The sequence below is a fragment of the Terrapene carolina genome, unplaced genomic scaffold (genome assembly GCF_002925995.2).
Source record: "Terrapene carolina triunguis isolate 2854851 unplaced genomic scaffold, T_m_triunguis-2.0 Scaffold951, whole genome shotgun sequence".
In the NCBI taxonomy this organism is placed as follows: domain Eukaryota; kingdom Metazoa; phylum Chordata; order Testudines; family Emydidae; genus Terrapene; species Terrapene triunguis.
This window is the reverse complement of record NW_020665302.1, coordinates 7,142,774-7,166,241: the sequence shown is the minus strand read 5'-3', so window position 1 is coordinate 7,166,241 and position 23,468 is coordinate 7,142,774. Positions and strand designations below refer to the sequence as shown.

The 23,468-nt window shown below is 52.1% G+C and overlaps 1 protein-coding gene across 1 annotated transcript; it reads left to right on the top strand.

The window, feature by feature from the left end:
• Positions 1-3,655: 3,655 nt before the first annotated feature.
• Positions 3,656-22,477, top strand: VSIG10 (V-set and immunoglobulin domain containing 10). Its single transcript, XM_026661237.2, has 9 exons — positions 3,656-3,805; positions 7,230-7,514; positions 14,807-15,112; positions 16,504-16,791; positions 17,746-18,039; positions 18,767-18,877; positions 19,548-19,560; positions 20,653-20,822; positions 21,328-22,477. The coding sequence occupies exons 1-9, from the start codon at positions 3,724-3,726 to the stop codon at positions 21,450-21,452; spliced, it is 1,674 nt and encodes a 557-aa protein (XP_026517022.1). The 5' UTR covers positions 3,656-3,723; the 3' UTR covers positions 21,453-22,477.
• Positions 22,478-23,468: the final 991 nt, after the last annotated feature.

Genomic DNA, 23,468 nt, shown 5'->3' with positions numbered 1-23,468 from the left:
CCACACCAGTGTAACAGAGGGCAGGACTGAGGTCTCAGGCTTGGTTTCCTCCCAAGTTTCATAGGCGAGGCCTTGGCTCTGCTGCTGTGACTCCTGATCTGGAGGCTGTAGTTTTAAGCATAGATGTGGGAAGTAGGGAGCCCAAGTTGTAATCCTGGCTGTGACACGTAACAAACAGTTTCAGATTGGGGCTGAAGATTATTTTATCCCGCGGCGCTGGAGGAGTTGAACCACACTGTAAACCCTGTATATGATGGAAACCACTTCAAACTGGGGTGCTACTGCACTCCCAGCACCGCTCGTTCCAGCACCCCTGATCTTATCCAACTGATGCTGCAGAGCCCGTGTGGGTAGGCAAGATGACCTGCATAGGGATTTAGCCAAGATACCAGATCAAATACCTCCAACTCTTGCAAAAAGATGCAGGAGACCTTTAAAGACTCAAATAATCCTAGCCTTGGTCTTGTGCCTCATCCAAAAGACAGCTCCATAAATACCATGGCACCGTCTAGGTAGGTGCTGGGGCAACAGATTTTGAGCTGATCTGGAGGAAACCACCATGTGGTTCTGGCTTGCTTGTTCGGCACTAATAATCAGAAGTTCCCAAACTGTGGCCTGATGGCTCTTGGGGAGCGGGCTGGTCATACTGTGCTAACTCCCAGAGATAAACAGAACTAAAAGAGGATACGAATACATAAATCCTTTGCTAATATTACTCTTCTATATGAGCAATCGCTGTAGTTGCCACAAGAGTTTTACTTGATTATGCATAGGACAGTATCTCCTAAGATGTGCTCCGCTCTGTGAAAAAGTTCCTCAACCCCCCATCTAAGACATAGCCAGCAATACCGTCAGCCTGGAGATTGCTTTCTGTGGGGGGGGGGGGGTCTCAGCTTGGCAGTTAGCAATGTAGGGGGGATTACGTCCACCCAGTATCGGTTTGGGACATTTTCCTCTAACATTTCTGCTGTTGATTTTAACAAACAGGTCTACCTTTCTCAGTTCTTATTCTTTGGGCTTTACTTTCTCCTTTGGGTCCTTTTCCTCTCTCCTGCTTCCATCTCTTTCCCTTGTTCACCTTTCATTTTGCTGCCTCTTCTTCCTGGCTCTGTTGTTCCATTCCCTTTCTTTCTTCTGTGCTGCTTTCCAGCTTGATTTTTCTCTCTGCACTTGAGAGCCTTATTGTATTTTAATTTGTGTTTATTATTATTATTTTTATCTTCATCCTTCCAAGCAGTTTTTCTGGCTGTTGACTCCATGAAGTTTGTTCTTCTCTCCCAAAGCCTGTGTGTGATGGGGGGAGGATTGGGACTCGGGGGATGGGGGGAATCCTGGCTCCAATGAATTCGGTGGCAAACCCCGCATTGAACATCAGCGGGGCCTGGATTTCACTCTCGGAGCTTGATTTTCAGAGGGGCTGAATACTCACAATCTCAGTTGAAATCAGTGGCAACGGCAGGTGCTCGGCACCTCTGAAAATCGGGCCTTGACTCCCCTTAACCCCGAGGTAGTTTTCTCTGTACCTCAGCACCCCCCAGAATGAAACCTTTGGGCAACATTTAGCCCTGGTATCAGCAATTGCAACTTAATACACGTCAGTGGAGGTGCATCCACTTACCAGCAGGTGTGAATTTGACCCTTTGTCTTTCTGTGCAGCTCTGTGTCCCCTTTACCTCCCCAGCCTGTTTCCTTTCGTGTCAGATGGTTACTTTCTCTTTTATCTGTACAAGTAGGTGCAGCCAGCAGAATCATTATTCCCTGGTACATTCCTCACAGCTCATGTGCTGAGCCCCACAGTCAGCCAGGGCCAGCACATCCACTGCTGGGCCTATGCACTGTAGCCCTCTGCTCACAAACCATGAGGACCCTTGCCGTGCCCTCAGGGCGTCTTTAGTGTGGCTCTTTGTTCCAAGCCTGTTCTCCCCCGAGGTCTGTGCCTGGCGTCTAATCTCTGAGCTGAACCAGGGCGCAGGCTGTTGCTATGAAACCTTTGAGAGGTAACAAAGAGAGATAAACAAAGCAGATCAGTGAGGCAGAAGCAGTTGACACAAAGGTAGAGCATGACTACAAAACACCTGTGAGCAGGGCGGGGCCCGGGATTGTCATGGCCAAAGTGTGCAGGGAGGCAGGCATATGAGGAGCGCATGATATGACTGCTCAGTAGGAAACGCTCCATAGAAAAGGAGGAAGGGAAGATCATGGCCAGTGTGGAGAACACACCTGAGTATCAGTAAGGAGACTGTGTGGATGAAACTCTCTGTTTCTGCAGCCAGCCCCCAGGGCACTGAACATGGTCAGACCTCTCTGAGGTCCTTTCTCTTGCAGGGCAGTTGCACAAAAGCAGGCTCATGAACTAATCCATGTTTAGTGTGGGCACCCCCGAGGTTTTCCAGGGGAAGGGTGCAGGCAGGAGAGCGGCACAGACAGCGTGAGCTGAACAAGGGACAGGCACCAAGGAAGACAGAGAAGGGAGCTGTTCCTTGCCAATAGGGCAGTGCTCTTCTGTGGTGCCTGAGCTGGGTTTGTGGAGGTGCAATTGCCCGTGTGGGCATTTGGCCACCTCTCTGCAATGTTAGCAGCCTTCTGTAAACAGAACATCCTCAGGGTCCTGCCAGCTACTCCCTCTTCCAGTGAGAAGCTGACCCCCTGGGTAGCCCTGAATCTGCTACTGCTCGGAAAAGATGCAGCAGTATCAACTCAGGGCCTTAGGGCTGAGTGCTATCCAAGTTCTGGGCTTGGAGCTCCTACGGATGTTGGTGAGAGCTGTATGTGCAGATCTAAGACAATCCATGGGCCGGTGTGATGCACGGTGGTAGGCACTAATGAGAGACTGAGGGAGTGCTAATTATTCACTGTCCTGCATCACATGCACATCTTCAGCGTAGCACTGTTATAATGCTGACTACCCTTCCAGGGCCCTATCCAGCAGAGCTGCTTCAGCATCAGAGGAATTTCTAGTACATTCCTTGCTGCTCTGTTGGGATCCTAGAAGGTATCTGTAAGCTCTGTGGGGCAGGGGCAGGAACGCCCAACAGGGCCCTGATCTGTGACTGGGAGCAGTAGGTGCTACTGAGAGAGAAAAGGCCTCTTAGACCACTGAGTCCTTTCCCCCGAAAGTGCCTGACACAGTCCCAGAGGCAATAGCAACCATACTGTACCTTTATGGAGCACCTTTAACTAGAACATTAGAGCACTGTGGCCAAGTGGTGTTATCCCAGTTCTACTGACAGGGACCGAGGGCTCGCCCAGAGCACCCCAGCGACCGGCCCCACCGACGGGGACCCGAGGGCTCGCCCCGAGCACCCCAGCGACCGGCCCCACCGACGGGGACCCGGGGGCTCGCCCGGGGTACCCGGGCAGGCCGTGGCAGAGTTGGGAATGGACGGGGGAGTCCAGGTAGCACAAGCTGCTTCACCAGCTCCATGACACTCTGCTCCGCTTCGCCGCCTCCCAGCGGGCCGGGGACAGAGTCGGGGGCTTCGTGCTCCAGCCTCCAGCGCTGCTCGCTCCCCCCAGGGCTGAGATCGGGCCCCCCTGCTCGGCTCGGAGCTCGGGGCGGGCGAGAGACCGGGCGCGGGGGGAGAGAGGGAGGGAGGCGGGCGGGGCGGCTCCGGCGGGGCGGGGCTGGTCCCGGCCCCCAGCGGGCAGTGCCGGGGCTGGCTGGCGGCTTGGCCGGCTTGGGCACTCGCTGCGCGGCGTCTCTGTGTCCGCCCGCCCGGCCAGATGCGGGTCCCAGGCTGGAGCCCGGCCGCGCTGCTCCTCGCCGCCTGCCTCTGGCGGCTGCCGCCGGGCCGGGGCGCTGCAGGTACCGGGGGCCGCTCGGGCGCAGGGGGGCGGCGGACCCCGGGGCTGGGCGGAGAGGGGCCCGTGCCCTGCCCGCACCTAACCAGCGCTGTGTCCGGCGCTGCACCTCGGCCCCTCCAGCCTGCCGGGGGCTGTGCAGGGCCCGGCGGGGGAAGGGCCCCTCCTCTGCCCGGCCCGGAGCAGGCGGCATGTGTGACGCGCTATTCCCGGGGCACGGCTCTGGGCCCGACGCCTGGTTTGTGCTGACCAGCACCTGCAGGGCGGCCGGGTAGGACCTGCCCCTCCGGGGGAAGCGAGGCAGCTGAAAAGTCAAACGGCTTCTGCTCCTTAGCCCTGCCCGGCTGCGGTAACCCTCCAGCCGCGCTCCTCGGGAGAGCGCTGTGCAAAGCGGGGCAAAGTCTCGGGTTTCCGCTTGTAGAGGTTGGGGAAACTGAGGCAGGGCGCCTTCCCGGGGCCGTGGCAGAGCTGGGAGCGCCGCGTTCCCGCGCTCGGGTATCTGGGGCTGTTGTAGTGTCCGACTCCGCTTCTGGAACCTGTGGCTAGGTTTGGTTTCACGACGCGTTGTGCGGTAGGGAAGTATGATTAATCCCATTGTACAGGTGGGGAAGCTGAGGCACAGAGAGGTGACGTGAGCTGCCCATGTTAGTCTGTGGCAGAGCCAGGAATAGAATGCAGCTGTCTTGGGTCGTAGTCCGGAGCTTTAACCACCAGACCATCCTTCTTTTCTAGATCTCTGTCCAGCTCCTATTGGACAGGTGTCTACAACACCCAAAAAGTCACCTCCTTAGCTGGCACTAATTGGCCATCTGCCAGTCAGTCTCAGCAGAGAAGCTGAGGATTGAAGGGGTCATGGATACTCCCACGCTGGGAAGCATTGCAGGGGAGGGATGTGGAGTATGGAGGAAGGTGGCATTACCACTGCACATGCAGTAAATACAGCGAAAACTTCAGTGCCCAGCGTTGTCAAGCTCTCTTGCATGAACACTGAGTGCACAGGAAAAAGTGTGTGAATTTTCTCTTAAAGCTACACAGCTGTTGGAAACTTCCCCATGAGTCTTGTTTGACTGCCAGGACAATTCCTGTGGCCTCATGGAAAAGCATTTCTGTTATTAAAACTGTATAGTTACCCTTTTTTAAACAACCAAATTGTGTACTTCTGTGTATCATCAAAATGCAGAAGTAGCTATAGTTCTCCTAGACCAAACAATAAAGTGTTACAGGAGGCAGCGGTGAATGAAGCATTGAACTGGGACGCAGGGGGGCTGGGGTTCTGTGCCCAGCTCTGCTGCAGGACTCTGAGCAAGTCACTTTCCCTGCTGGTGCCTCAGTTTCCCATCTGTGAAATGGGGAGAACTATCCTCTGTAAAGGGGTTTGAGAGAGCTGGATGAGAAGAGCTATATCAGAGCAAGCTACTATGATTTATTACAAATAGTCTGATAATACGGAGAGTACTTTTCATCATAGATCTCAGCGCGTCACAAAATGGGTACATGGTGCTATATCCCCTGTTTGTAATTGAGGCACAGGAAGGTTCAGAGCCAGAATTTCACCTGCAATTCCTATTGACTTCATTGCTGCTGTTATTGGTTGATCTACTTGTATTTTGGTAGTGCCTAGAGAGCCTGACCAAGATCAGAACTCTGCTGTGCTAGGCCCTGTACTGATACGTACGGTTAGCCAGCCCCTGCCCTGGGGAGCTTCATACTGAAATAGGGTGGGAGGAGAAACAGAGGCACAGAGAGGGCAAATGAATTCGCACAGCAGGGCAGTAGCAGCACTGAGACTAGAGCCCAGGTTTCCAGGGTCGCCGTCCAGTGCTCTCTCCACGGGCAGCCCTGATCCAGTGGAATGGGAGAGTGCCCGGCCCGTCTCAGCATCGGGCCGTTAGCTACTGGCCTAAGGGGAGTGGACGGCAGGGCTGGGAATGGAACGCAGCTCTTCTGGCTCGGGCTCTGTGCTGAGTCCACAAGCACAGTGATTTATGGCTAACTTGGACCATTCCCGCAGCCTGCTCCTCCCTGCTGCCCTGGACGTGTTTGCAAAACAAGCTCCAACCAGTGTTGACGAGTGATTAACTATTGATATATATAGCCTCTGGAGCACGGGGCGCATGGGAAAGAACAAACACAACACCATGCTTGTCAGTTCACCTTCCTTGTTCTGTCCGCTCCAGCCTGGTAGCAGTTGCGCTGTGAGATATGTTATCAGGGCTTCCAGTAAAGCACAAACAGGAGAGACTTTTACCAGATCATCTGTTCTTTCCCTTCCCCCCCCCCCCTCCTTGTTATTATGCAAGTAGCAAGGCATTCTATGTAGAGACAGTTTTAGTGGTATGGTCACCACCTGCCTGGTGTTAGACCAGGAGTCCTGGCCTGGGTAAGCCAGATTCCAAGGCCTGTTTTCTGAGCGTTCCTCTGATCCAAGCCTGGCCTGCTTTGGGGTTCAGCACTGGGTCTGCTGCTGGAATACAGTGTCTTGATGGGCGTTCTGCTCGCTGGCGTTGGCCTCGGGCCAAGCAAGCCGAGCTCTGGTCAGAGGTTGATGAGGACAGTCCGCGGGAGGACTGGGTGACGTCTATCGTCTTCCAACTGCTACTGATTCTGGAGCAATATTATTGCACTTTTACCGGAGACTGTCTGACTTCCCCCACCAGTGGATGAGTGTTGCAATTGGAGCTGCTATAAAGGAGGAAAATGAGGAGGATGCAAGGAAATGGTGGCTGTGAATGCTGAGATGGGTTAGTGACTTTGAGCCCTACTCAGACCAGATAAATGTAGACTCCAGTCACTGCTGGCTCTCGATGCACTGGTCCCAGTAGCCCAGATGAGATTTGGCTCCTCACAAATCCCTTGCTCGCCGTGCTGGTGGGAGGGAGGGAGCAGCTAGCCCTGTGTCTTTCATTTTCAGCCCAAGTGGGGTCCCTGTTTCTGCTCACTTGTCAGCACTAGGCATCTTTAGCTGCCAAATGCATCCCAGAAACCTTTGCGCTGGTTTGTAGCAATGCTTCAAAGGAAGCACCGTGGCAGCTGTTGCAAAGGATACTGAGATAGAGACCCAAAGACAGCTCCTTGTGCAACTGAGCAGAAACAGGGATGCAGATTTGGAAGGGGATTTGGGTGGGCAGAAACTCAGCAGCCAGGGAAACATGCTTTAGGACAGGTCTGTTGGTGAGTGACCAGGGTGGTCCCAGTGTTCTTCCAGCAGAGTGCCCCATATGTGGCACCTTAGATGGCCCCCTGCTTAGTCAGGGGTTTAGCCCCCACTTTGTTTCATGAACGAGATAGCTTCCTCTTTGGTGCATGGCTTGGGGGATGGAAAATCCTTTGCTGTGATGCCCAGGGGGGTGCACCTGCCAGCCACCAAAAGGGGTGGTGAGAACATGGGGGATGGGGCACGTTCTAATGCTCTCTTTCTCTTTGTGCAGGAACAGAAGAGGTGATCGTCGGGGAGGCCGGAAGGAGTGTCGTCCTCATGTGCCGAAATGTGTCCGAGCGAGCGGACGAGGTGGACTGGTTTCACGGTGACCCTGGCGCTGTGCCCCCACTCTTCTCCTCCAACGCCACGCTGCCCGAAGATGCCCGCTTGTCCCTGGTGGACAATAGCTCTCTGCACATCTCAGCGCTGCGCCTGCAGGACGGGGGCAATTACACCTGCAAGGAAGTGCTGAACGAGACCGTCCGAGAGCACAGAGTCCAGCTCCTGGTAGCCAGTGAGTTCCTCGACATGCGGTGTCCTGTAGCTGCAAGGGGCTTGACCTCACGGAGTCCTAGAGTTTAAAGCTAGAAGGGACCGCTAGTTCACCTAGTCTGACTTCCTGTACATCACGGGCCGTCTACACCAGCCAGCGCCCACACGCTAAACCCAACAACTGAAGTGAGACGGAAGGAAACGGGACCCCCAGGAGATTAGACTATTCCATGCCATGGGCAGAGATTAGGAGGGACTGAGGTGTGCCTGTGCCCGAAGCCCCTGCAATTGTAGGGAAATGATTAAACGAGAGATACCCAGATAATCCTGGCAAGTGACCCCCACCCACAGGGTGCAGAGCAAGGCGAACCCCTCCCCCCCCCCCGAAGATCACTGCCAATCTGACCTGGGGGGAAATTTCCTCCCCCTCCCCCCCATGGCAATCCGACCCTGAGCATGTGAGCAAGAACCAGGCAACCAAGCCCCTGAGAGAGAGATTGCTTGGTGCCATCTCAGAGCCCTGGCCTGGCCTGCAGATGTGGCCTGCCAAAGCAGCTGTGCAGGAGGCCACGTGTGAAATGGGAACCTCACCTCCAGGGCACCCCCGTTCGAGGGTGGTAAATACTAGCCACAGACAGCCCTGTGCCCTCCAATGGGAATGACTTTCGGGGTTGAGATCGAACCACCCACCTGAAGGGGAGAGGGTCTTTATCCCACCCCCAGCCCCTGAGCCACTTGCTTTCCCTCTCTCTGAGTCCAAGTTACCCTTTGGGTTATTTAAGCTGAATAGAAACAGGTTATGATGTTGGAGCCATAGGCGGGCTCTCATTGTCTCACTTCTGCTGGCTCTCCCCGGTTCCGTGCCCGTGCGAGTCACAGGTGCCGCTTTGTGTAGCTAAACGGTCTCCCTCCGCAGAGATCTGTCCCTTTTGAACAATAGTAAGGAAACCCTGACGTGTCTGGGCCGAGGCAGGGATAGCTCAGTCCAGGGCACGATAGGGGATGTGAACGGTCGGGAGACAGGCAAAGCCACTTGCATAATTGAAATGGAGAATGCGTTCCTGCTGGCAGCCATCCCACCTTGGGCTGCCATCCTCGTAGACTGCTCCGGCTAAGCCAGATTGGTTGGTGCTTGGACAGCAAAACACAGGCTGCTGCAGGACATGGTGGTGGTCATTCAGCAGATGGCCCTCTTCCCACTGAGTCAGTATTGAACCAGTGCCCTGTGGGGTTGTGGGCGATGAGAAATAAAACCAAGGTCCTACCTGCCTGTTAAATATCCAATGGGCCTGTTTCCTGGCCAAATTGTAGCTGGGGTAATTGTATTCTGCGGATTGAAATTGAAGCTTCAGCTCTGGACAGAATTCTTTTTTAAATCCCTGTCCTGAACTGTTATGCAGTAGTGCTGGGCATTGTTAAATGGCTACTGGGTTCTTCCCCAGAAGTGGCTGCATTTCACTGGAGAAGGTTCCTGTGTGCGTAGTCTGGGAAGTGTGTTGGAATCCTGTGGAATGAAGGGCACTGTGTAAATATAGGGTTAATTTAGGACACCTGCAAGGGGGTTTTAGTTTCTCTCCGTTTCCAGAATCTGCTCCCCACTCCCGCTGGATCACTGCAGGGCTGTCCTTAGACCTCCAGCCAGGGTTTTGCCCTACACTAACTGGGAATCTAGTGCTGGGATGGCAGCACAAGAGTGCAAAGCTTAGAAAACCTGCAGCACAGGCAGGCAGGACGTCAGCCCCTTGCGGTTACTTGCTGATGTGCCTCACCTCTCACTCTGCCACAGTCACTTCTAGAGATTAGAGAGGAGCACGGTCTGCCGATATAACTGTTAGCCGCTCTGCCGAGCCTAACTGGGTGCAATGGGGACTCTGATCCACTCGGGCCTGGACTGTGACCACCACTTTCCTATGCCCCGCTGCACAGCCCATACTGCTGTGATCTAGGGTCATGGCTGCCTTCGAGCTGGAGGAGTAATGTCCACCTTGTGTAGACACATCTGCGCTAGCTTTGATGGAGCCAGTGTGCTAAAAATAGCAGCGTGGCCACAGCAGCATGACTGGTGAGATGGGCTAGCCGCCAGAGTATGTACCTAGGGGCCCAGGCGGGATTGTACGGCTAGGGGAGTCACTCTGCTACTGCAACCAAAGCTAGCGCGCCCACGTCGACCCAAGTCGACGTTGGGATTGACAGCTCCAACTCAAATGAAGATGTAGCCTGGAATGAGGAAGAGTCTGTATCCTGCTACCTCTTGAGCTCTCCAGTCCCCTTGCGTGTGACGTTCTGCATTAGCTTTGCTCCTTTCTTCCTTGTTCGTTACCTGCTGTGAACAGGTTATTGTATCCTTTGTATTGTTTCTCTCAGCCTTATTTCCTGTTTGTGTTCAGGGTGTTCCTCTCACTGAGAGCTGCTGCACCCATTTTGCCCAGAGCAAAGCTCCAAAAGGTCACATAGGGAGAGAGGCCCTTCGCAGTGCAGGGAACCCCGCCGTGGATTTGAAATGAACAGCTGATTTGTAGAGTATTCAAATGCAAGAAATAAAGCTGCTGCGGCATGTGGGTTAGTGAGAAGTGCGCACTCTAGAGTTCTAATCCCAACCCTGCCGCTAATTCCCAGTGATCTTGGGCAAGTCATTCAACCTTTCTGTGACTCAGTTTTCCCAATTGTAAAAGTATGTAACCACCTCGTAGGGCTGTTTGTGAGCCTTAGTTATTTACACTTGGTCGAACACTGCAGACATGGTCTGTATTATCATTGCACGGGGGGGGGGGTTGTTGTTTGTTTGTTGATGTTTTGGTGTTTTACATGAAATATATAAAACGGGGCCCAATTCATGGACTTCCTGTTAAAAGGTTGGATAAGGAGTGATGGACAGCTCAGTCTTTTTAGTGACTCCAACAGAAGGTTAAGAGTGACTTGGCCACTGTCTACAAGGACCTACACAGGGCCAGATTTCTGATAGCAGACAATGCTTTAACCCAGCAGAAAAAGGCATAATGAGATTCAGTGGTTGGAAGCTAACGCTAGATCAATTCAAACCAGAAACAAGGGGCACATTTTCCACAGCGAGGCTCATTAAGCACTGGAAGAACTTCCCGAGGGATGGGGTAGTTTCTCCATAGCTTGCAGTCTTTCAGTTGAGCTTGGGTATCTTTCGAAAAGAGACGCTCTACCTCAGCCAGAAGGGCGCGGGAGTGATTGGGTGAGTTCTCTGGCCTGTGGTCCAGGACGTCAGACTGGGCCATCAGAATGGTCCCTTCTGCTTTAAAATCTAAATGAAAAGGTCCCAAATATCAGAGAGAACTTAACGATAGCAATCAATAGGAGTTCAGTTCTGGCTTTTCGCCGTTGTCCTGTGTTTGTGGTGGTGCCGAGGTGTGTGATTTGAGGGGAAACGCACACCCAATCTCCTGGAACATTCGTACTTACTTTAGCATCAGCGGTGGCTCAACTCCCTTAATTGTAAGTTAACAATATGTTTGTGGGGCAAGTGGACCCGCGTGCACGGGCTAGTCATTAGCGTTGATCATCACAGGTGAGGACAGTCCTCGAGCTGCTGTTTTGAAATGTGTCTAGATGCTAGTAGCGTTATATTGATGTAAGCCAGGCGTTCAGAAGCTAATAGAACACTAGTCCGGGCGGGAGATTCCAAGACCCAGCACAAAGAGGTGGTGCTTTTCTGCTGAGTCACCCTAAACTCAGGTACTTGGACCCTAAATAAAGCTGTGGAGTAGTTTCTGATGACTCATGCTGGCAGGTTCACTCATATTAACTCCAGCAAAGGTTGGATTGGCTCTTTGGATCTGGGACAGAGGAAGTTCTGCAACTAGAAACATCCAATTTTGGCAAGAAAGCTTGTACTGAGGCTTCTGCTTAGTCACTGGAGTTACCAATAAAGCCAAATCCCAAGAAAGGATATGTTTGCAGTATAGAGACTGGTCAAAGCAGGGTGGGGAGTTCACCTGCATCCAGCTATTTTGCCCTGAACGTTTGTATAAGGTGGGTGAGTCATAGAAAATGAATGTTCTATTTGTTTATACTAGTATGCAAATGAGCTCTGGCTGAGCCTGTGCAGCCTTCCATTATCAGCCCGAGATGGAGCAGGGAACTGGGCATCAGAGTCTGGGCCTGGCTCTGCCACTAACTCTCTGTGTGATTCTGAGCAAGTTGCTTAACCTCTGTGCCTCAGTTTCCCTATCTATAAAATGGGGATAGTAATTCTTCCTGCAGAGGGACCAGTGCAGCTTAATGACTCGGTGGTTAGAAAGTGGTGTGAGCTCTCTCAAATGGCAAGTTCTACATCAGGGTAAACGTTTTCCCTAGCGTACATAGTTGATGCTATTTATGAGCAAAATAAACCTCACTCTCAAACCCTGGGCATAGCATATAGCCTAACTCTGCTGCCTAAACTCCACGTATAAGAGAAAGGAAAGGGAGGCTCCAGGTTTGCTACGCTCTGTATCCTCTCTAACCAGCCCAATGGAAAAATCCATATTAGGGCTGTCGATTAATCGCAGTGAACTCACGCGATTAACTCCAAAAAATTAATCGCAATTAATCGCAATTTTAATCACACGGTTAAACAAGAGAATACCAATTGAACTGTACTAAATATTTTGAATGTTTTTCTACATTTTCATATTTATTGTATTCTGTGTTGCAATTGAAATCAAAGTGTATATTATTTTTAATTACAAATATTTGCACTGTAAAAATGATAAACAAAAGAAATAGTATTTTTCAATTCACCTCATACAAGTACTGTAGTGCAATCTCTTTGTCGTGAAAGTGCAACTTACAAATGTAGATTTTTTTTTGTTACATAACTGCACTCAAAAACAAAACAATGTAAAACTTCAGAGCCTACAAGTCCACTCAGTCCTATTTCTTGTTCAGCCAATCGCTAAGACAAACAAGTTTGTTTACATTTGCAGCCGATAATGCTGCCCTCTTCTTATTTACAATGTCACCTGAAAGTGAGAACAGTCATTCACATGGCACTGTTGTAGCTGGCATTGCAAGGTATTTAGGTGCCAGATATGCTAAACATTCGTATGCCCCTTCATGTTTTGGCCACCATTCCAGAGGACATGCTTCCATGCTGATGATGCTCGTTAAAAAAATGTATTAATTAAATTTGTGACTGAACTCCTTGGGGGAGAATTGTATGTCCCCTGCTCTGTTTTACCCGCATTCTGCCATATATTTCATGTTATGGCAGTCTCGGATGATGACCCAGCACATGTTGTTCATTTTAAGAACACTTTCACTGCAGATTTGACAAAACGCAAAGAAGGTATCAATGTGAGATTTCTAAAGATAGCTACAGCACTCGACCCAAGGTTTAAGAATCCGAAGTGCCTTCCAAAAATCTGAGAGGGACAAGGTATGGAACATGCTTTCAGAAGTCTTAAAAGAGAAACATTCTGATGCAAAAACTACAGAACCCGAACCACCAAAAAAGAAAATCAACCTTCTGCTGGTGGCATCTGACTCAGATGATGAAAATGAACATGCGTCGGACTGCACTGCTTTGGATTGTTATCGAGTAGAACCCGTCATCAGCATGGATGCATGTCCCCTGGAATGGTGGTTGAAGCATGAAGGGGTATATGAATCTTTAGCACATCTGGCATGTAATATCTTGCGATGCCGGCTACAACAGTGCCATGCGAACGTCTGTTCTCACTCTCAGGTGACATTGTAAACAAGAAGCAGGCAGCATTATCTCCTGCACATGTAAACAAACTTGTTTGTCTGAGCGATTGGCTGAACAAGAAGTAGGACTGAGTGGACTTGCAGGCTTTAAAATTTTACATTGTTTTATTTTCGAATGCAGTTTTTTTGTACATAATTCTACATTTGTAAGTTCAACTTTCATGATACAGAGATTGCACTAAGGTACTTGTAGTTGCAGGTGAGTTGAAAAATGCTACTTCTTTTGTTTTTTTTACAGTGCAAATACTTGTAATCAAAAATAAATATAAAGTGAGCACTGAACACTTTGTATTCTATGTTGCAATTGAAATCAATATATTTGAAAATGTGGAAAACATCCAAAAATATTTAAATAAATGGTATTCTGTTATTGTTTCAGTGCGATTAATCACGATTAATTTTTTTAATCGTTTGACACCCTAGTCCATACTCCTGCCCAAAGGAAGCAGACGCTCCTTACTAAACTCTGGTTTGGGGTGGTGCTGGCAAACTATGTTTGTTGTTGCAGTTTTTGCTGCCAACTGGATAAATGCCCTACAGAGCAGCCCTCAGATCTCCTTTCCCTTGGGCCCCCTCCTGTGCAGACTGTAGTGCCGGGCTTTGTTTGACAGCTCCTGTGTTGACAACTGCTCTCTAAAGATAGAGTTGAATTAGGAGTCGGGTTGCGCAGGCTGGCACGGTAACACAATGTGCTAACCCTGAAATCCCCAAGACTATTACTAGGGGGAGTTGTTTGATTACTGTTTGAGTGCCAAAAATACACGTGAATGGATGTGGAGCTTAAAGAAAACAAACTACAGACCGGAAATAAGGAGAAAGCACACTCAGCCCCAGTCTTTGCAACAGCTGGGAGCAGCCCCCCGTCCTGTGTTCCACCCCCCCATCCTCTCACCCCCCTGCGAATGTAGCAGTCTGGGGCTACAGATGGCTCTTGACTTGCTGTCCCCTCGTTCAGTTCTTTCGCTATTTAAATAATAAACCAACATAATCCCAGTTGCTCTCAAACCAACAGCCCTGGAAGGAGTCCAGAAATGACGTTCCCTGGGTCCTCTGGATTGTGGAATTTGCCCCCGCAGCTGAACTGCAGTTTGTACGTTGATCTGGCCTGCAAAGCAGAGCTGGCACATGCAGCCGTCTTGCAGCAAGCAGAGTAGGGCGGGCAGGAACGGAGGAGGCCTGGATCTCGGCCCAGGGGCTCATTGCGAAGACCCAGGCTCCCATCCTGTAAGCTGTTCTGTGGCCACGTGGAGCGCCAACGTTCAGCCTCCTCCTGCCTAAGGGCTGGGCTTGGCCCGGTGCACTGGGAAGCACTCAAGCTTTGGCTGCCCACGGCCTGGCAATAGGGGCTCCTGCCAGCTCAGGGCTGTAGCCTTTAAAAGGGCCTTTAAAAGCTATTGGAGGTAGATCGCACAGCATGCACGGGCATTGTCAAACGGGGGGGACCCCTTCAGAGCTTGTGGGGGGACCCCAGATAACCCGCATTCCCCAGCTAAATATTGGGCAGGCTTTGCTTAGACGTAAGGTAGCACTTTACGCTGCTTTGAGGGGACTGTTTTGTTACACACCCCAGTTCGGGTTTCTCCTTGCCCATTCCAGGTGGCCCCAGCAGCGTGACTGTCAGCATCTCCCCCGCCGCAACACTGCCCAATGGCACGGTGTACGTAGACAAACGCGACGCTGTGATGTTCAGCTGCACCAGCAACTCCCATCCCGAGCCCACAATGGGGTGGACTTTCCAGCTGCCCAGTTCGGCCCCGGAAACGTTTACTGAAGTCAATGGCTCCTCCACCGTCTACACCCTGCAAAATCTATCCTGGCGCTTCCAAGGGAACTACTCCTGCACAGCAAGGAACCCTCTCAGTGGCAGAAGTCAGACATCAACCAAGGAGCTCCTGGTCTACTGTGCGTAAGAGCGTTGGCAGTGTTATGGCTTGGTGAAAGGAATGGGGGGGGGGTGCTTTTCCAGTGTTTTCCCTGCCAATAGGTCTGGGTGTTAGCACAGGGGGTGATCAGAGCGGGAATGGTATCCTGGCTTTTGCTTCTTAAAACGTTTTGCTACAAAAAACTGGGTCCAAATGTAAACCTCAACCCTGAACCCTCCTAGGGGAGGAGGGGGTGGGTGGGTTAGAATCTCTGTATTCAAATCTGCCTCAACCATGCTTGTGAGTCTGATCCAGGATAGGCATATTGTCCAAATCAGGTTCGAATGGATGATCTTGGTGATCTGGGCCCCAAGTCTCACCCTGAGCTGGAGTTGGGTCTAACATCATCGACCTGGTGCAGCTTTGCACACAACTGGAAATGGACATGCTGATCATTTGTGCGGCACCGAATTTCATGCCATGTCGTCAAACTGAATGCGTGTAGCAAGAGTCTTGTCATTTCCCACGCTCGCTGGGTGAAACGTGAGCGGTTTCACGGGTGAAGCTTGATTATGATATTTACGATTTGCCATGTTGTAGCTGTGTTGGTCCCAGGATATCAGAGAGATGTGGTGGGGGAAGTAATATCTTCAACTGGGCCAACTTCTGTTGGGGAGAGAGAAGCTTTGGAGCGACACAGAGCTCTTCCTCAGCTGTGGGAAAGGTAATTTCCAGAGCTGGAGAAGAGCTCTGTGTCGCTCAGAAGCTTGTCTCTCTCACCAACAGAAGTTGGCTCAATAAACGATATAACCTCACCCACCTTGTTTCTATGCTATTTACTGACAAGTAATATTTGTACAGTGCTCTGAAGCTGTCGGGCCCTATTCTCACCTGGTGTAAACTGATGTAGCCCCTGTGAAGTCAGTGGAGCTATGCGAATATATGACGCCTGAGATCTGGCCCGCGAGGGACGGTGTATGCACCACAATGTATCAGGAAGGACGAAGGTGTGATTGCTAAGACGTACTGCTGTATTAACATCAGATAACGCACAAGCTAAAACCAAAACTGTCCTGCACAGCATAAGGATGGTTCACTGCCTAGTGTTTAGGGGGACAGGCTTTCTTGCTCCCTGTAAGGGCTGGGTTGAGATTGCCCCACTGCCTTTTCTGCTGGGGACCTCGTCCCGGGTCTCCAGTGGTTGCTGTGTGCTGCTATGAAAAGAGCACACGTGCCCCCCAAAGACTGGTGTGAAACAGCAGGGAGGGTATTGAGACAAGTGGGAGGAGAGAAGAACCATAAGATTTTTAAAAGGAGCTAGGGGAAGATTAATACCTCCTAGGCTAACGTGCTGACACCGTTACGGGTTCACGGCATGGTGTATCTCAGCAGAGATGAAGGCGTCTTTAACCTCTTGTGTTTTGCTGTTAGATCCCCCGCCGTCGGTCCCAAGGTGTTGGGCTCAAACTGCCCAGGTGGGGTTGATGCTGCAGTTGTTTTGTAACTGGCCCGGGGGATACCCGCACCCCGTCCTCCAGTGGACAGAAGAGGGGCGAGACCTGGAGAATTCGAGCTGGGTCGTTAATGCAACAGGCACCGGGGACACCCACGTGGAAACGCTGAGCAGCTCTCGCCTCTTCCACGGGAAGAAGTTCAAGTGTGTCGGGACCCACATCCTAAAGCAGGAGAAAGCGGAGCCGACTTGCACTGTGCAGATAAGTGCGTCAGCCTGTCCCTCCCTGGTTAGCCATTAACGAACCTGTGCATGTGGAGAGCCAGGCTGCCAGCTTGGCTCCAGTGAGAGCCCCGGACACGGGTCTGAGGGCAGGGAGTCATCCAGGGAGTCTGATTCTCCCCTGCCTGCACCTCCTGTGGTCACTTCCAGCTGTGCAAAGTAGGGGGGACACTAGCGAATCCGGATGGGAGCGTTTGACACGACAGTAAATGGCTATGCAGGGCCCAAGGCAGCGGGGATCAGAGCCTGTGGCCCAGAGCCTCCGCCTGGGCATAACTTGATGGACACGAGTAGTTCCATGGAGGTCCGTGAGATGACTCACGTGCATACAGCTACTCAGGCACGTACGGGTTTGCAGAAGCGGGGCTGAGAATTTAAAAAGTCCATAGGGATGTTGGGAGCCTCGATTTTTTTGGTTGCCCAACTTGAGATCCCATAAAGGGACTGGATTTTCAGTGTGTGTGCGCGCACTAGGATAGGGAAACCAAGGCACAGAGCGGTGTAGTGCCTTGGCCAAGGTCACCCAGCAGGCCAGTGGCAGAGCCGGGACTAGAACCCAGAGCTCCTGAGGCCCAGTGCAGGGCTCTATCCATCAGGCCACCCTGCCTCACAAAGGAAGGGATCCGGCCCCGTTTCAGCAAAGCACGTGCTTAACTTTGAAGGTGGGCAAGTGCTTACGTGCTTGGAACCAGGGCCTATGAGACTTGCCCAAGGTCAAAAAAGGCAGAGCTGGGAGTTGAATGCCGATCTCCCGAGACCCAGGCCTGTGCCTCTTCTAATTATCTGGGTGGGCAGTGGCTGCCTGTCACTGTGGATCCTGGGTTCTTGTACATACACCCATACTTGAAGTCATTTGCAAGTTGCTCTAGGAACATAAGATCCTTTTCCTATAGGATTTTCAACCTCTTTCTCAACTCCCTTCCTCCCTCCCTGTTTAGAGGCCCCTTCGCTGGCGACCGAGCCACTGAAGACATGCTTTGTGGGTGGCACCGTGTCCCTCACGTGCCAGGTGATGGAGAGCAATCCCCCTGCGAGAATCAGCTGGCTTCGGAATGTCTCCCAGCCAGAGGTGGAGATCCAGTCTGGGGGGAGGTACCTGGTCACCCAAGAGGGCAGCGTCTCCAATCTCACCATTCAGAACTGCTCCCACGACGCTGACGAAGGCTACTACGTCTGCAAAGCTGAGAACCCCGTGGGGCTGAAGGAAGCCTATGTTTCCCTCACTGTGAAGAGTAAGTTAGCAATGCTGCAGCTGCGTGGGAGCTGAAGCAGGGTGCGAGGAGAGGGAGCATGACGTGAACAGGAGCAATAAGTGAGTCTCTGATGTACCGCCCTGGATTCGTCTCCTCTAGGGCTCCCTGTGAGACGTAAAACCCTAGGGAGAGATGAGCTTACGCCTCATTCATTTGTGTGCATTCATAGTTGTCTCCCACGTACCTCTGTCCATCGGAGCATTCCCAGCTGCGGGGGGGGGGGGGGGGGTGGGCAGTGGACACTGGCTGGCAGAGCCGCGAGCTTAGTCTGGTGAATGGGTCCAGTTGCCGGAGGTAGCAGGATCGGTGTGAAAAATGACACAATTCTTCCACCCTTGATTATAAAACCGGCCTGATGTGTGAGAGAAGCCGTTTACGGGTCAGCCGAGTGACTGGTGCGGTCCCTTCGTGGGGCTGACAGCGTGTATTACTGTGTAGCTGTATTGAACGCACGTGCTGAAATCTGCAGCCAGTCAGAGCCTGGCCGGGGCAGTTCCCGTGGCACACTGCCGTGGTTTTCACCTGCAGGAGGTGTGTGTGCATGATGGCAAGCGGGCGCCCGATGCACCCATCCCGCCGAAGGAGCAGGCCAGTTACAGGGTAACCATTGGCATCAGGGCAGCACTGCGACCGGCCCCATCACCTGTGTCTAGCCAGTGACCATCCCATAGGCTGAGCTGCTGCGTCTCTCCTCTCCTCCGCACAGAGCCGGTGAACATAGTCGGGGTGGTGGGAGCAGTCGTGGTCCTGCTGCTGCTGGGAGTTCTGGTCATCTCCGGAATCATTTTGTACTACAACCCCCTCCTGTGTCTGAACGGTAAGAGGAGCTGGCACACAGACCCCTCCCCCCCTCCCCCCCAGCATCCCCTCTGCCCTTCCCAGCCACAAGGCACACAGATAGGAGCTCTGCTTCTCCAGACCTGACCTGGTGCAGTTCTTCAGTTTTACCCCAGCCTGTAATCCTGGGGCCCTTCCCCACCCCACTAACCTGTGTCCACCACTGATGGGCACACCTTACCTCGGGCTCCTTCCCCTAGCCCCTATAGGAATGGTGTTCGCTTCGGAAGCAGGGACAGAGGTACCCAGAGAGCGGGGCACTTGCATAGCCGACCAAGAGAGGATGGCATGGCTGTCTCTCTGCGGGACCTTTCGCAATACTGGAGATTGTGTGTCCCCTGTGCTAAACCTCCCTCCTCTTCCCCTGCAAAGTTGTATCTGACGCTGTTGTCTCATCAGTCTCTGAGCCGACCACAGCTGCCTTCTGCTGCTTCAGGGGGACAGCACCACCTCCCCGAGGCTTTCCGGCACCTTCCCGGGCTGTGCGTCCCCGTGGTGATTGCCTGGGACAGTCCCAGTTCAGTATAATAGACAATATTGCCAAAGGCAGCAAATGATCTTACCGTGAAACTGACTTTGCTTTGTCTGAGGAATCACGTTTATGAAGGTCTCTTAAATCTTTTTTTTCCCTTCCCCCTTCTTCCCCCCAGGCAGCATATTCAGGTGAGTGTTTTCCTTCCCCCAATCTCTGTGCAAACCTAGGTATATCTGCTGTCCGGTAGACTTGCTGCGGTTGTAGCCAGGATATACGCTACCCAAGGTAGGAGCTGTATCTACTGAAATCATAGGCTAAGGTGAGTGCAGTGGTAACGATGCCACGTCCTGCACAGAACCAAGGACCAAAGCCACAGGCCCGAGTCACTTGAGCTAATGGAGACTCTCTGTTAGCTATTGCCAGTAGCCAGGCTTCTGTCCCCTGTGGCACAGCCGCCAGAAGGGGTGAGATCACACGTGTTACGCTGACCCGAGGGAATATGCTGCCTCTAGAGAAGGAAACACCAATGTAAATTCCTCTCGTGCTCTTTAACAAAGTGCCGTTTGGTTAAACTAAGTGGTGGGGAAGAGGGAGGGATAAGGTACCGGAGACTCCTTGGCTGGTCTAGTTATGCAGTGTCTTTGAGATTGCTGGAGAGGCCCTGGCGTTTGAGTCACATCCCCCGCCCCCTGAAGACAAGGCAATTCTGCCTTGATTCTTTCAAGTGTAGGGAGTAAATAAAAGCAGCAACAGGCTGCCTCTCTGCTTTACAAATAGCTTCTCCAACCCCAAGTGACAGCAAAACAAGAACCTTCCTGGGGTCGTGGTGTTCTTCACTCCAGCTCCCTTTTCTAGTGCTTATTGTTTCTCCCCCCTCCCCTTCTGGGTTCTGTCCACTCTTTGTGTGGCTTTGGGTGATTTCCTTCCCCACCGGCGTGCCTCAGTTTCCCCACCTGTGCAACGGGGAAAGTACTCCCCTCACCGGTGGGGAAACTGAGGCACGCCGGTTATCCATGAATGTTTGTAAATGACTCTGAGGACTTTGGATGAAAAATGCTGCCGAGCTGCAAAGCCCTATCAGCACTATTGCTGCCCGTGGACTTTGAGGGCGTGAGTCCAGGACTTGGCAAAGCAGCCATAACTAACAGCAGCCTGTTAGAGACAACGGTACAATTCCGTAGCCCCCTGGGGGAATGGAGGAAGGCTGGGGGCTGGAAGGAAGAGGGAAGGGGCAGCCCTGCAGCATTCTCAGTCACTTTCATTTGCCCTCCTGATCACAGGAATCAAGACTCAAATGATGTCTTCATGCTGGTGGATTCAGATGGAGAAGAGGAGGAGGAGGAGGAGAGGGAGGAAGAAGAGGCGACTGGCAACTCCAATGTGCATCGAGTGACGGCCCTGGTGAACGGGAACAGCGCCCAGGCTGGTTATGGCTACCCTTTTACTGAGAGTAAGCACCTGGCTTGGGAGACGCATCGCTGCACAGTGAAATAGGCTGCCCCTATCAAGCTGCTTGGTAAAATGTCTGTGGGTGGGAGAGGCCACCATTTTCCCCATGTCCTCGCTCAGTGGGCTGTGTCCCAGCAGCACCAGCTGGGGGACAGGAGGAGCAGTGACGGACTCCACCTCTTCTCTCCACCCGCCCCTACTGCATGCAGTCACACGGCTGCTGGAGTTAGGTGATGAGGATCATTTGTATTGTGAGTGTCTAGAGGCCTCGGTCAGGATCAGGGCCCTGTTGTTGAGGGCACAGCAGCACACACCTAGTGAGAGAGAGCCCCTGCTCTGAGAAGGTGCTCACAGTCTGAATGGGCAAACAGAGGAAGGACGTGGGGGGAAGGACTGTAGTGAGGCTATTCCACACTCCATGGTTTGCCCTGGGTGCTTGGCTTGGCCAGGCCATGGCTCTGGTAGTAATTGTGTGCTAGGGTCTCCTGCCTTGTGATTTCTTCTAGGTGACAGCAATGAACTGCACAGTGAGCTCCCAACAGAGGAAGTGGAGGGAGAAGAGAGGCCAACTACGCAGAGGCCAATTCTCCCTTTTCTTGCTGAAATGGATGGAACTGTGGGTGGAAGTTAAACTTCAAACGCATCATTGATACATGGCTGCACCTAGGCTGTTCAAATTCCTGCAGTGGGATCCGTCTGATCTGGTTGTTAGTTTCTTTCTTCCCTCGCCCCAGCCCTGTTTTTCATTCTTTCGTTTTGTTCATTCTTTCATCTCACACAGTTCTTTTCTTCTCTTTCTTTTTGGCTATTTCTTCCCTTCTCTCAAGTTTTCCTTTGTCTCAGGGTTTCTTGTTAAGAAGAGGAAGTTCAGAGGCAGACAGAGGTCAGGAGGAATGTGTCTCTGCTTCAAAAGATCTTGTCCTGTGGGTATCCTCTTCATCTCTAAGCCTGCCGCCGGCTGTGTCCGGGACCCGTGGGGAGTTAACAGGAGGGCAGTTCTGGATCACGAAAAAGGCTAAAGGCAATCCCAGCAATATACTTGTCTGTACAAGATGCAGCAAAAACTGGGGGGGAGGGTTGCAGGCGTTTGCTTCATAACTGCTAGAATGGGCATGGGTCTGTTTTTTATGAAAACGGTCCGGTGCTGGAAGGGAAGGTCAGGATGTACTGTGCGCTGCGTGGCTTTCGCAGGGCCAGCTGGCCTGTTCTGCACTGAGGAAGTGAGAAGATCCCCTTGAAGCTTTGCATGTGATTTCGATCCAGAGACCCGACTCCGCTCTAAAAGCATCATCCAAGCTACGGGGTTCTCCTACTGCCAGCTCTGCCTAGTTGGGAGGAAGAAGGATGTTTTTGTAGTTAAGATGCAGGATCTGGGTTCTGCTTCTCCTGCCACGGACTTCCTGTGGCGCAAGTCTCACAGGCCTGAGTTTTCAAAAGTGCCCACTGATTTTGGTGCCTCCGTTCTGGGCTTTCCAACTTTAGATGACTGTCAGGAGAGGCAGAACCCTAACTTGCCTACGTGCCATGCGCCTTCCACTTCAGCAGTGCGACTGCCCGGAGGGGAGCAATATGCTCGGAATGGTCTATGCCAGGGGTGGCCAAACTTACCGATCCTCTGAGCTGCATACAATAATCTTCAGACTTTCAAGAGCCAGGCGCACCTACTCGGGGCTTCTGCCCACTGGGCAGAAGCCCACAGCCTCACCACCCTGCTGCAGGGCAGAAGCCCTGAGCTCCTCCATCCCCCCACAGTCTGGTAGGTGGAGAACAGGGGGACATGGGGGACTCCGAGAGCTGCACTTGAACTGTAAAAGAGCCGCATGTAGCTTGTGAGCAGCAGTTTGGCCACCCCAATCTCAGAGTCACACAGGAACGTAACCCACAAGAACGCTCAAAGAGCGGTGTGAGCTGACCCGGCCCAGGATGGAAGGGCACTATGGGGGGGATTGCTTGCTCATCAGGGCCTGGAGTTCTGCCTCAGCAAAACCTTACTCAATAAATGCAGCTAGTATTTATTCCCTATCTGATAGCCAGTTGTGTGCTGCCCTTGCCGCAGCTTCAAAGAGCAGCTCTCTCTCTGTTTTCCCGTAAACCAGAATGTTCCTAGCGGTATGTGGATGTGATTTTTGTTTATGGAATAAAATTATTTTTCTGACAAATCTATCTGCTATGCGTTTCTGCCTGGAGGGGGGAGCTGTCCCTTTTCTGAGACATAAACATGTTCAATAACTCCAATTTGTCTATGGCTTTTGCTCTGCTGGGGCCTTAGCTAGAGGTGCCTATCGCAGAGTGTGATGTCTAAGCCAGAACCCGCACAGCCAGCCCTTAACAAAGCAGGAAATGGTAATGTTTGCCAGGCTCATTAGTGTTCCTATAAACCTGTCTGCACCAGTTTAGTTCAACACATGCAAAACTCCTCTGCGGCTGTCGGGTTAGAAAGAGCATATATCGCTCCAGCTGAAGTTAATTCCTTAATGGACATAAACCATGTCTACATGGCTCTGTCCAAGGGGCCATGCTGGAGGCTGCACTGGTTTGGTGAAATGGCTGCAAGACAGAGGTGAAAGTAAGCCGGTCCGGTGTACTGGCAAGAGCCAGTACACCGTGCCGGACTGCACCGGCTTCTGCGGCAGGGATTTAAAGCTGC